The sequence below is a fragment of the Vipera berus genome, assembly GCF_964194415.1.
Source record: "Vipera berus genome assembly, chromosome: 12".
In the NCBI taxonomy this organism is placed as follows: Eukaryota; Metazoa; Chordata; class Lepidosauria; order Squamata; family Viperidae; genus Vipera; species Vipera berus.
Window position 1 is genome coordinate 2,777,071 of NC_138215.1, and position 13,199 is coordinate 2,790,269.

Sequence of the window (13,199 nt, forward strand, 5' to 3'; positions counted from 1 at the left end):
GGGACTTGAACTTACAGTCTCTGCCTCCTAGCCTGGAGCCTTAACTACTAGATCAAACTGACTGTTTTGTTTTTGGAAACAGCCGGTTCCTTCAAGGACTTGCAGGGAGACCTCAACTCCCTTACTGGTGCGGCCCACCCAGAAAAGAGCCTGAATTTTCTCATTAGGGGCTGGATTTAAGAGGGGGCTCAAAGCAGCCCTCAGGTTGCCCCCTGCATAGGGAGCAACATCGTTATTGTGGATGTTTTGATGGAAGAATGAAGAAAAACATTTAATAAGAGAAATAAGTTGTCCAACTTGTTTCAGATCAACACATGTATGCACGTGCACACGCACAGAAACGCAATTTAGCTTCTCAGAAGCTTGGCTTCTGCAAGTTTATTTTAGAAATACAACTGGCCTTCTCAGTGGGTCTAGCAACAGTTAGAGAATAGCCGTGTTGAAAGCATAGTGAAGAACGGAAGAAAAATCAGCCCATTATTAGAATCCATAAAAAGAAGTCTCTTGGAGGAGCAGTGCAGCAGGAGCAGGGGGGCTGGGGTGTCTGGCCAGAAAGAGAGGAGTGAGCCTTGGGGGTGGGGGGGCAGGTGGGGTCTCCAACTGCTCTGACTCAGCTCCAGCTGGGATATAGTTAGGCCAGGGAGATGGAGATGGAGTTTCCCACTAATAGCAGCAGCTCCACCGTCGTCCTCCAGACGTGTGGATGTCAGCTTGAGGGTGGTCTGCAGTGGTCACATTGGCCAAGGGATTCTGGGTCTTGAAGGCTCTTATTGGAAGGCGCCCGGCATGAGGAAAACCACCCTCCATGTATGCATAGTTCCTAATGTCCGCCAAACGTTTGTACTTAACTCTATTAATTTCTTTAAAAATTAGAATTTAGGTTCTGTAATCCTGAGGCCCTCTGGATGTATTTGTCGTCTTGGCATGATTGGGTAAATATCAGTTCATGGATTTCTGAATCTCGACCTGAAGGCAGCCCTGCCAACTGGCCGCCCCTCCCTCTGGAAGCCATTGGCCAAAGGGCCTTATGCAGTCGCTACTTGCAAAATGAAGTCTTGGACATCCTAGCTAGGTAGGCGCCTTGTCCATGTGGGCATCCATTTCCATCCAGTTTTTCCACCTACTGTTTTAACAGAAATGGTTGCTGAGTGGATCACCGCTGTTTCTGCTCTGCTTTTTCTTGACAGAAATGGGACTTTTGTGCCCGCAGAACTCGAAGACTTTGAAGGCCTTCTGCAAAGGGTGGCCTGCACCGGAGGCCTGATGCAGGATCCGCATCCTCTCCTGGGCTACGTCTCTGCAGGCGGCCTAGAGCTTCATGCATGCTTTATCCTTTATTGCTTAGAACGGGGGCTGGACCATATTCTCTACTCCTACTTGGATTATTACCGGTAGGTGGCCATGGCTGTAGGCGATTTCTGCAGAGGCATTTAGAGGATGTGGGAAGCAGTGACGGGAGCAGCGGATTCTGTGAAGGGGGCCTTCAGAGGCTGCTCAGCCATTAAAAACAATTCCAAGTGTATTACTTACAAACTTGACCAACCACTTTCTTCCCTGATGTCTTTCCTTCCTGCAATGGTCTCTATTATGCTTTGTGGGAGAAAAAGATTTGGGGTCAGACCCTCATTTGTTATACGGCTTTTCTTTCTATGTTTAGGGCTGCCATTCTGTGGGGAAGGGGGAGGAGGACGCTCTGCTGTTGGGTGGGGGGAGGCTGGTACGGGGCAAAGGAGGACTGTGCCCTGGGCCATCTGTCTTATCTCTGCAACAAGGGGAGGAGATCAAGTGGCTTAGAGGAAATTGAAACCCTGAGAATGGTACCTGAGAACTGCACTTATCAATCTGGTTCCCATAACAACTTTGTACCTGAGGATTGGATGAAATCAAACCGGACTTTTGGCTGTTGGGGTTTGGTCTGTCAGGGATGCTGTAATGTAACGTTTCGCGCGGAAAATAGTTAGATCTGGCTTTGCTTTCTTGCTGTCACTGTCTCTCAATGAAAGTTCCTTTTGAGATAACGCCTGTCTCAGAAGTTCTGCTTTCTTGGGAGAACCAGCTGAGTCAAGACCTTACATTTTGCTTTCTACTTGACAACTGTGAATTAAAGAAATGAGAGTTGTGCTGGTGGGATTGTGGGAAGAGGCGATTGCCAACCCCTTCCCCAAGAAGGCCATTCCCCTCCAGCCCTCGGAAGCATGACAGTTTTCTCACATGAGCCAAGTTAATTGGATTGGCTGATATCTGGGCAGGAGAGACAATGCTTGCTTTGTCTTTGTAATTCTATGAAATGTTGTTCTTGATTTTCAGTTTATTTTCATCAGCCTGTCCCATTTTGAACGATAAAGAGCTACATGAAGCACACCCTTGGTTTGAATTTTTAGTGCAGTGTCGGGATATTGCCAACAATCCTGGAGGTAAGTGGTGTCTTTGCATCTCGTTTAGGCAAATGTTTTTCAAAAAGCACAGCAGGTTTTCCAGGGGTGGTTGCAGTCCTTGGCCTGACCTTGGAGCACTTTTTGCTCCTTATGGGCCAAAATTACCTCAGTGGCATCCCCTGCCTTTCATTTTGGGGGAAGAGAGGCCTGTCCATTCTCTCACAGTTTGCCCTCTTGACCCGCCTTTGAAATGGGTTTGAAGCTGCAAGAGTCCAGAATGGAGCAGTCTTGGGGTTCAGGGAATCAAATCTATTTTGTGTTTCAACGGGTTTTCAACTTTCCTTGGTTTCTGGATCAAACTGATTTTCACATGCAAATCTGTTAGTAAGCACTGTGGTTCTCCTTCAGGCCAAGGGCTATTTTGCACTCTTGACTTGCTGGCCAGTGAGCTGCACTTTGAAAAAGTAGGCAGCATCCGGACAAACTGCCCAAACTTACACGCTTCAGCCATAGAGGCTACAGTCCAAGAGATCACCAGATCCTATATGAGAGTGGATCGATCACTCTTTTTACAAAAGGGGAATTAAGTGGAAACAAAATATAATTAATATGTGTTTTGTGTTTAATAATTTCCCTCTTCTGTCAGATTTAAAATTATGGGGAGGAGGGGGGAGGAATCTTTGAGAGCAGCCCTGGAAATGGAGAGGGGACATGCTCGGGGTTTGGGGTAGGCTGCCTGTGAGTGTGCCCTCGAGTTCCAGATGCCTCCGTTCCTTGCTGAGCAGAGGGTGATTGTGGTTGGCGTTGGACTCATTTCACACCGTTCTTCTTGGCAGGCCTTGGAGAGGGGGGGGAAATTGCTTGTGTCATGAACGGGAAATACATACTAGAGTTGTCTATCTGTGCTTAAAGGATTTTCAAACCAGCTTCGGTTAGCCTGGTTGATTATGCTAAATCTATTTTAAATTTTCTTTTGGATGACGCTCCCTTTGTTCTCCTTCTCCCCTTGCCGTCCTGCCCCAGATGCAGACAGGATTTTTCAGGCTAGCCTAGCAAATGCCCAGATCTTGATTCCCAGCAACCAGGCCAGCGTGAGCACCATGCTGCTGGAGGGACGAACCCTTCTGGCCCTTGCCACCACCATGTTCGCCAGGGGAGGGATTGACCAGGTATGCCAAGTGCAGGAGGCTGGCGGCCGGCCGGCCCCTCCGCAAAGGGCTAAAAGCCCGAAGAAGGCCCACTGCGCCCAGCACCCCTTCTCCCGACCACCAGCTGGCTTTGTTGGCCTGGCCCCTCGTCGGAGAAACAGAGAGGTTGGTCGTTGGGACAGGGAGTGCCAGAAAATCATTTGTGTGAGTGGATTTCGATGCTTCTTCTGTTGCAGATTGTTCAGAAGGGAGACGGAAGAGAGAAGGTGGATGTGCAGCTCTTCAGGATGGCACTTGCTCCTTACCCCAAGCTTCGAGCTGCCCTCTTCCCTCAGATCACTCCTCATGGAATCCCACCTCCCGACCTTTCTCTCTATCACCTGGTCCAGGTAGGATTCAAGGCCACCCGGAACAGGTGGACACCATGGTAGACAGATACAGTTTGGGCAGGCCCAGGACTTCCAGCCTCTGAAGCAAAGTCCACCTCGGATGCTCCTTCCCCAACCCTGCAGTTCCCTAATCAGGCCGTCCCGGGCAGAAAGCAAGGTGGGCATTTCTTAGGCACTCTCAGACTGTGCCACTCTGGCGTCTCACGGATGTATCCTTCTTCGGGATAGCTTCCACTCGGGCTGCCTTTGTGCTCCACACAATTCTTCGGAGGCTCTCCACCCTCTTGAGGTCTTCCACTCCGGGTGGGACATCGATCGTTTATAATAGCAAAGTTTCAGGGACGAACCTGAAAACTGCTCTGGGTCCCTTCAGATACCGGCTACCCTTGCTTTAGTAGCTAATTGCTTGACTTCCCCCAAAGATCCCTCAAATATAGCAATCAATTTGATTAGGTTTTTTCTGCAATAATCTTGTCGAGTTTACCGCACAATGTTTTTCTCCAGGGCATCAAGTTTATTTTCTATAGCTTGTGCTCCCTGTGCAACATTCATAGCAATTTTTTCTAGAATTGCTGTAAAGTCAGTATTTCCCGAACCTCCTTTGAGCCTTTCTTGTAGCCATGATCAAAAAGAAAAAAAAGGTCAACACTTCAGTATCTGGTATCCCATGATAACTTCAGTAGCGAACGCTAGTGGCTGGACTAACCCCCGAAACTATTAGCACGCAAGTAAACAGAAGTCGCCTGATACGGTTTGGGTTACAATTACACATATTTAGAAGTCCAGTCCGATCCAGCTAGTTTAAAGAAGGGTTAAGTCCAGCGTAGCTCACCCTGCAGTTCCTTGGTCAACTTTTTGAGGGACAAAGTTGTCAGCTAGGTTTGTCTGGAACTTGTTTGATATATATTTATAAATATATAAATTTAAATAAATTCACCCCCCAAAATAAAATTTCAATATAATGTAACAGCTTAGTTCCAAAGAAAGGAATCTGCAGTCCCTACTTTTGACTTCTTGCTTTATAATCTAACTCTACCAACACATTTTCCATAAAAACAAAAAGTTTCAAAAATACTGAAAAGTACCAAGAGCAAAATCACTGTAGCAGATGAAAGCCTCCCATAAATCAGAAAAAAGCATTAAAAGGTTATTACAAATGAGGATGTCAGTTCTAGTGTCCATTTAAATTTGGGCTGCTTCATAGTGATGAATTGTTGGTCATCCTGCCTCTCAGCCAGCCCGTCGCCCAAATCCTTCCTTTCACGTTCTTCCTGCAAGCACTGACTTCCTGAAGTTGTTGGGCCAAGTTCACAAACTCTCTTCAATCCAGCGTGTTTTTCATGCACCAAGGGATGCTCCCAGCCCCAAGCAGTCGTGATGGCCAGCCCCTAAACCTAAAGTTCAAGCCGCTGTTCCCCGTCAGAATTTGGACACATTCTAAAGATCCATAAAGGCTGCTGCAGTCGATATGGAAGTCTAGACCATTTATCCACGGGATCCACATCAGCTGCTCTCCAGGGCAGGAGGGTGGCATTTTCAGATTGTTGTTTCCCCCCTGCGCCCCAAATCTGTACATGAAGACCCTTGAACTGAGGCCCTTTTGCACACCAGAGCCCCACCCTTGAGAACGCCCCTTCCACATGCTCTGGCCTTGCTGTGGAGATGCGGGCAAATCAGGCTGGCTCCAGATTGGATGCGCGGACAGTTCAGGCGCAAACTGAGCAAAAGTTACAGGTCTCCCTGAACAGTTCCTACATGAGCTCTGAACTTTATCTGTCCTGATACGTTGTCTGAAATGAACGACGTTGTCTGAAATGAACGTTTTGCTCTTTCAGTGCTTAGCTCCGTTTGACTCCACCAAGTTGTTTGGCTGGCAGTCAGCAAATGCGCTTGCCCTTCCAGGTCAGTAAACTTTCACATACGGTCAGAATCTAATCAAGTGGTAGTTCAGCCCTGTTTTAGCACGAAGAATTCTTCTTCTAGTGCTAAGAGAAATAGCAGGTCCTGCTTTGTTTTGTTCCGATTGCAGTTCTGCTCTTTTCTCTTCTTTCCAGATGTCTGCAGCGACCTGCCTCACTTCTCATGCTCGGCTCTTGTAAACAAGCATGCTGTAATAGAGCATCTTGACTTCTCCTATTACTTGAATCATGAGCGCCCCTCATTTGCTTTCGGGGCGTTTTTAGCTCAGCAGCTATCACTGAGCGACCGCCCAAAGGAATTGTAAGTAGTTAAAAGAAGCAGGCGTGACTCTTACAGTAACCATGATTACAATTATTGTATTACAAGTGTTTACCTGTTTGATTTATGTCCTGTGTTTCTTCCTGGAGAAGAGTGTAGCACACACCTTCCTGCCTGCTCTTCTCCCCCTTGGTGGGTGGGTTGGGCTGGGGAGGACAGACCGGCCCAGAGCCCCCCCAGGGAGAGAGGGCTGGGTCTGGGAGAAAGGGAGCGCCCGGATCTCCCAGGTCCTGCTCTGTGCCCACACCACTATTGTCTTTATTCGATTCACCTGAAGCAGCATCTGCTGACTTAAATACTTGTGAAGGGAAGACGACAAGTACTGCAGACCTAGGTGGTGCCATAAATTCCCTCTGGGTGAGCATCGGTTCTCAGAGCGGTGAAGGCTGAGGAGGCTGGTCTGAGGGCCGCTCTCTCCGTTCAGGGGAAACGGGCTTGTGTGCTGGGACTTTTGTAACTCTCCTCCCCTCGTCGGAAATGACGTTAGCGGCATTTGAGCTTAGAGTGAAATTGTGCCTTTTCTAGGGTTCAGCAGGTGGCTGACGAGGCCTACGCCGTGGCCCTCTCGGTTTTCTATGCACCTCCTCTGGCTGCCACCTCTGTCTGCTTTTTGGAAATGCTGGGCCTGCCGAGTCTGAAACTCAGAGTGGATGCCAAAGCCGCCAACGTGATTTTGAGCTTCATGTCCAGGAGAGAGGAGCCACAGCACCTCTCCATCCGGCAGTCCTTGGGTAACGCTTCCAAATGCGGTCCCAGCCTTCGAACTTGGTTCTCGCTTGGGGTACCTGGCTTAGTATTTTACAGAAAGGCTGTGCGTAAGAAGTCCGTATCCGTGGGGTTATCAGAGTGGTAAATGGAAAACATTCCAAGCAAAATCTGTTTTTATGTGCCTGTCTTCAAATTATTCTTGCTGATAAGGAGATGCCTACCTGATGAAAAAAACCTGCGGAATGAAGGCAGAGTCTGTGGGGTGCAAACCCCGGAGGCTGGGAGGAAGCGCTGTGGTCAAAACAGCTGACTTGAGTGAAGGACCCAGCGGCCCCCCCCATTCACTTGAAGAGGAGGGGTAGGAGAGAGGGGGGAGCCCACTCAGACTGGGAAGAGTCTGTTGCTGTGGCTGTTCCCATAACCCTTATTTAAACTCACGTTTGTCTTTGTACGTGTAATGTGTCTTATTAGTGTGGTACTAATTAGTGTGGTACTGCACGAGCTAAGTAGATCCCATGCGCTAAATAAAGAAAAGGAAATCCCTGTAGTCCCGGCCTGTAGAGCAACGGTTTCTTGGGCGGAGGCTGCCTTAGCAGGATGCCTGGTCTGTTCTCTTTTCAGCTGAGAAGCTAGGAGAGCTGGCTGACGGGGAGAGAACTGCAGCCGAAGACCTGCTCGTCTGCTTGGAGGAAGCCGTCTGGGAGAAGGTTGACCATCAAGAAATAAACAAGTGAGTTTGTGATTCAGTGTGGTGTGGGTTGGTGTCAGGACAACGGAGAAAGCAAAAAAACACAACTTGTCACGTTTGGCTGCTCCTGGAGAGCGTTAGTTGCCATTTCATATAAGACTTTTAGGAATTCATTACAAAATCTGAGGTCTCGCGTTACTTTTTCTGAAGGCGAAGAATTGTAATAATTAATACCAGTTAGGATGGACTGGGCTCCCCCGGGGTGGACGCAGAGTTGGCTGAGTGAGGGTCCGCCGGAGGGGGAGGAGCCCCTCCCGGCCCTGGCGCTCTTGAGGAGGACTCGCCTGAAGGGTTTGGAAATCCATTCGCAGCCAGACGCCTGTCCCAACTGGGATCATTAAGTGAAGAGTATGCCCCGGTATTTTCTCCACTTGCTCTTTTGTTAGTTGTTCCTGCCAGCTAACAGTTTGAGGTGTTAGAGTAAATCCATCAAAGAAGAAATCATGTTTGGCCTAAGTGTGCCGCCCGCTTCCTCCTTGGTCGTGGCCTAGGCCAGGGGTGGGCAACCTTGGCTCTTTGATGACTTGTGGACTTCAACTCCCAGCATTCCTGAGCCAGCTGTGGGAGTCATCAAAGAGCCCAGGTTGCCCACCCCTGGCCTAGGCTGTGTAATGACTACAGGGATCAGCCCTGGGGCCTTCCCCTCTGGCCCCCTTGCCCGGTCTCCTCCTTCCCCTCATGGCGGGAGAGCAGCAGGGCTAGCTGCCAGGGCAGGGGGAGGCGAGGAGACGCGTGTGAAGAGGCTCCTTCCTTTCAGGACCTCAGGCGAGGCAAGGAGGCACTGGTCCCTGGTCATCCAGTTTTGCCAGCTCCACCATATCAAGCTGAGCACGTCGTACCTGAGGGCCTGCGCGCGTTCGAAGGAGTGGCTGCAGTTTGTGACTGAAGCGCAAATGCACGGCTACCAGCCAGCAGAGGTGGGAAGCTGCTGGAGGCTGAGCTGGGAGGTTAGGGTGGACGATGCTCCTCGTCAAGAGAAAAGAGCACTGCAATGCCACGGAATAGCAAAGTCACAAGGCTTTGTCAAGAGTTGCGGTGGGAAAGGGCAGAGGGGTTGTGGTGAGCAGAAAGAGGCCCCCTCGTTACTGCCCAGTCTTCCGCTCTCCAAGGGCTCTCCTGATTCTGAATTCTACCAGCTGGGGCTTCGGTGTCCCAGGGATTCCCCCCACCCCGGCCTCCTTCCTTCCTGGGAGGAGCTGCAGCTCCCCTCTTAGGCACGGTGGGCTCTGGGCCCAAGCTTTACAGACCTTCTGAGCTGCTTGCTCTCCTTCCTTCCCTCCCTCTCCCAGGTGACCCCTCTCCTCCAGGAGTTCCCTCTGCCCCTGCGGGAGCACTTGGAGCTGTCCCTGGGGCATTTGCAGCCTCCGAAGCAGGGTGGCTTGCAGGGGCTTGAGCAGAAGCCGCAGGACCTGTTCCACGTCCTGCTCCAGAGCCAGGAGCAGCCGTGCCCTTGGCGACACCTCTTGGCTGCCTCGCTGAGGCACCAGGCGCCCGTCCTGAGTGTGCTCGCTGCTTGCTCCCAGGTACCTCCAGGGTTGGCGTCGGCGCTCCTTGGGAGACCGAGAGGGGTGGGAGGTGAGACTGGAATAGCGCCTGAGCTGTCTGTTGGATGCAGGCTGGCTGCGATAGTTTGGACTTTGGCACGTGGCTTATTGAATCCCCTCTCTGCTTTTCTTCTCTTTGTTTCTTCACGTTCACACATCGGGCAGGATGCCAGCATTCTCCATTGTCTCTGTGTTTGGATAATAACGTCCATGGACAGTTCTGCCATCGGTGAGGTGATCGGGCACATCGAAGGCATGGTTGAGACCCACGAGTGGAGCCTTCCAGACCTGGCCCTTCTCTGGCGGTGGCTGTTGGAGAGACGGAAGGCCAGAACTCTCCTTCACGCCTTCCAGCTCTTCCTGAAGGCAAGCTGGCCGGGGTAGCTCGGCAGGTGGCACCAAAGCAGGTCTCTCTTGGGGGCAGATATTGCCCCATTTCATGGAGTGCTGGGGAAGGGGGAGGGACGAGGAACAGCCAGAATCCTAGACTTGGGGGAGGCCCTGAGACTGGATTCGTGCTCCATGCAAGAATCTGGATGGAGCCTTCCTCCTACCAGTCGGCTACCAGAGTTGGCTTGAAGACATCCGGCAGAGGAGAGCTCGCCGCTCCCTCAGAAGCGGATGAGAAGAGGGATTCTGCCTCCTCCATCTCTCCGGTGTCCCCTGCCCAGAAAACTCATCTTTTTTCCTTCCAAAGATGTGCAACCCACTCTGGGTAGAATTTGGGCACACAATTCTTTCTTTCTCTTCTGATATTCAGGATTCTCCTTTGCTGATAATGTTGGAAGTGTATGAATTGTGCATGGACTACAAAAATTACAGCCAAGCCAAGATCAAACTACTCACATTTCAAGACAGTCTTTCAAAAGTAAGCAGACATTTAACTTGCTCCCTGAGGCTTTTTACAAACCGAACGGGCAGATTCCCCTTTTTGTCTCCTGGATGCTGCCAGCCCTTGGAGGCAGCCTGGCTGCCAGGCGATCCGATTCCAAGGGGTGCTGCCGGTGTGGCCCCTTCTTGGCTCCTGGACTGGCACCTTGTCAGCTCCTGTTGATGAGACCAAAGATGCAGCGGTGGAGACATCTCGTGTTTATCCACCGGCTGTCGTCTTGCATGATTTGTCAGCATTCTGACCTTCACAAGCAGGCCCATCTACTCCACTCCCTCATCTTTCTTGTAGCCAGAGCAGAAACTTGGCTATTCAAGGCAAAGACTGTTTTGGAATCATGTTTGTCCCACTTGGAGGCAAACTTGGAGTGTGGCCCGCTTATGCTTGTCAGTAGGCCAGGTAGCGAGATGAGGAAGGTAAATTCCGCTCCTGACTGAGGAACAAGTGTTGGGGGAAGTTGTACATTTTGAGGGTGAAGAGGCTGGTCCAGTAAAGGGGCTTTCTCAAGGAAGAGGCATTGCTCAGCAAACCAGTTGAAGGAGGCTTCATCTGGCCACGTGCAGGCATTTCTTTGTGCAGAGTTTCCAGGTACCAAAATTGCTGCTGCTCGAGTGGCTTTTGATGCAAGCGGTTTAATTTTGTACCAGAGCTGAGGAGGAAAGGCTTTGAAACAGTCTTGCCTAGTGACCTGTTCTTCCTGCAGCTTCAAGCTCAGTGCGAGAGGTGGCCGCCCGTCCTTCCTGGGCCCTGGCTGGAGATGCAGGCCTCCTTCCTGCTCAAGCTGATGCTGCACCAGTGCGGAACAGAGTACGAATTCAGAAAGCTCCTCCAACTGCTTGCAGATGTAGGAACTGCTCTTCTTCACGGCAAGGACATCTTCCTTCTCTTCTCTGTGGCTGCCCTCGGCTAAGACGGCTGGGGGCTGGGGGGGGGCTCTGGACAGCCTTCCCTATGTCAGGGAGCAGTAAATGGCCTGCTGATGGACTTCCTGTTGGGGCAGCTGCTGACCTTTTTGCAGAACAGGATGCTGGATTCGGCGGGCTCTGTTGGCCGACTTAGCTGCAGGGCTTCTCTGGTTTGATGTTAGGCGCTCTCCCAACTGGGGCGCCACAGCTGTGCAGCCCTGTTGCTGGGGGAGGGACTCAGGAAGAGCCCCTTTGCTCCATTCCCAGAGGCTCTCTTGTGGCTCCTCCCCTGTTGCTATTGCTCTTCTCCTTTTTGGGTACAGGACCGGATCTGAAGAAGCTCAGTGCCCTCAGCGCCATCTTGAAGGATTCGCCCGTCTCCATCAGTCGGACTCTGCTGGGCAATTACAGCCTGGAGAGGTTTCAGGAGGAGTGCCAAAGGATTCTGGAGCAGCTGCAGGAGAGCAGCTCTTTTGCTGTGGCTCGCAACGTAGCAGAACTGGCCGCCCTGCCTGTAGACAACGTCGTTATTCAGGAGGTACCCTGGAGTCGAGCCTTTTTAATTTTTATTCCCGTTGATTGTGTTTCATCTGCTGCAAAATTAATCTCATCCCTGTCAGCTGTTGGAGGCTGCTTTCCCCTCCCTCACATCTGGTGCCGCTGTGTGTCCGGATCTGCATCTGCTCTGTCTGGGACCCCTGTCAGTCCGAGGCAGCCTGGCCTTCACAAGCCACGCTCCGGAGTTCACTGACCCTCTGCCAGGAAGAGGGGCCGGATAGCGAGGGTGGGAGATCCGTGGGGGTGGGGTGGGAGCAAGCCATCCATGGAATCACGAGGTTCTGTGTCAGACGAGCATTTCTGTGCAGTGGATTCCTTGGCTTCTGATGGTTGGTTGTCTCCTTTTCAGGTGCTCCAAAACATCCTCCTCTTGAAACAGACTGGCCACTGGACTCAAAAACGGACAAGGGCCGAGTTCTGGAAAAAGTGCCACGAGAACTACATGCAAAATGCCGTCTCTAATCGCGCTGCCTCCAGCTTCTTCTTGGCTCAGGTAGATTTGGTCTCGGAAGGCCCGGAAGATCAGGGTGGGTCCGGCATCTTAGAGAAGCAACTCCTGCTTACTCTAGCTGGACACTGGCTGGCCAGAAGTGACCCGACTCCTGTGGATGATCTGGAAAAGATAGAGAAGGAAATTTGGCGGTGCCACATCAGGCGACAGACTTTCGGCCAAGGCGCAGGGCAGGCGGAGCCCCGAGGTTCTCGCCAGGTTTCCATAAGTGGTGAGCTGTCCTTTGACTCCTTGGCCAAGGAATTCCCCTTTTCCAAGGTTGCTGCTTTAAACAGTCCTAAGTATCTGGAGCTCAGAGGTTTCCCTTCCCAGGATACATCCACCGTTATGCTTTCCAAGGCTGAAGTGGCGTCCCTGAGTTTTCTGCTTGGGCGTCTTCTGGACGAAGGAAGCGTGCACGAAGCTGCCCGGGTTTGCCGCTATTTCAGCTTCTACAGCCGAGACGTTGCACTGATCTTGCACTGCAGAAGGCTGGCCTTGGGAGAGGCTGCTCAGAGCTGCTTCCATCCAGAGATCCAGGCTCTCCTGGCAGCTGAGAGCAGCATGAGGCACAGCGAAGCGGCAGCCGAAAAGAAACGGCTGAAGAGTTGTAAGTTGCACCCGCAGTCAAACCTCCGAGTGAGACCAGCTCCTCTCTCACAGGTCATTGTGCTCTTTCCTCATAGCAAGAGCACTTAGACTTATCTGCTGCTCCGCAGGGCTTTACAGCACCGGCTCCTCATTCTACCGTCCTCTGAAGGACGGAAGGCTGAGTCCACCTTGAGCCCCCTCAGGATCCTCCAATTCCTGGCCGTGGGCAGAGTCAGCCTGCAGTGCTGCATTCTAAGCACTGCACCACTGCGGCTCCTTACAGCACGTTGGTTTGCCAGCTTGCTTCTGCAGTTGAGCAGAGGGTGAACAGTGGCAGTGGGTTTTTACACCGGCCGTTCTACCGGCGCTGTAAGACTCCTGTTTAATTTTGCCCTTCTGACATTTTAAAATCAGTAAAGGTAACCCTTGACTTACGACCATTCCAAGTTACGGCAGCATTGAATGAATGGTGGTTAGAACTGGTCCCCAGAGTTCCAGCATCCCCACAGTCACCTGGTCACCGTCTGTGCACTTGGTGACCGGCTGGCAGTTAGATGGTGGCGTCTCCCAGCATCAGCTGACGCCAGTTGCAACCTCCCTGCCAGCCTCCTCCGAA

General features: G+C 51.5%; 1 protein-coding gene across 2 annotated transcripts in view; it reads left to right on the forward strand.

Annotated features, from left to right (window-relative positions):
- Window positions 1-13,199, forward strand: part of SPG11 (SPG11 vesicle trafficking associated, spatacsin) — a gene marked incomplete at its 5' end in the record, with an annotated part of 43,515 nt that overhangs the window by 15,045 nt on the left and 15,271 nt on the right. For both annotated transcript variants that reach the window (XM_081337732.1, XM_081337733.1), the window contains 16 exons: window positions 874-1,072; window positions 1,188-1,391; window positions 2,308-2,414; window positions 3,399-3,544; window positions 3,760-3,912; window positions 5,748-5,814; window positions 5,967-6,132; window positions 6,676-6,881; window positions 7,480-7,588; window positions 8,364-8,523; window positions 8,896-9,129; window positions 9,316-9,516; window positions 9,911-10,018; window positions 10,743-10,905; window positions 11,268-11,482; window positions 11,852-12,602. In XM_081337732.1, the coding sequence (XP_081193858.1) occupies window positions 874-1,072; window positions 1,188-1,391; window positions 2,308-2,414; window positions 3,399-3,544; window positions 3,760-3,912; window positions 5,748-5,814; window positions 5,967-6,132; window positions 6,676-6,881; window positions 7,480-7,588; window positions 8,364-8,523; window positions 8,896-9,129; window positions 9,316-9,516; window positions 9,911-10,018; window positions 10,743-10,905; window positions 11,268-11,482; window positions 11,852-12,602 (3,189 nt within the window). The remainder of the gene's footprint in view (window positions 1-873; window positions 1,073-1,187; window positions 1,392-2,307; window positions 2,415-3,398; window positions 3,545-3,759; window positions 3,913-5,747; window positions 5,815-5,966; window positions 6,133-6,675; window positions 6,882-7,479; window positions 7,589-8,363; window positions 8,524-8,895; window positions 9,130-9,315; window positions 9,517-9,910; window positions 10,019-10,742; window positions 10,906-11,267; window positions 11,483-11,851; window positions 12,603-13,199) is intronic.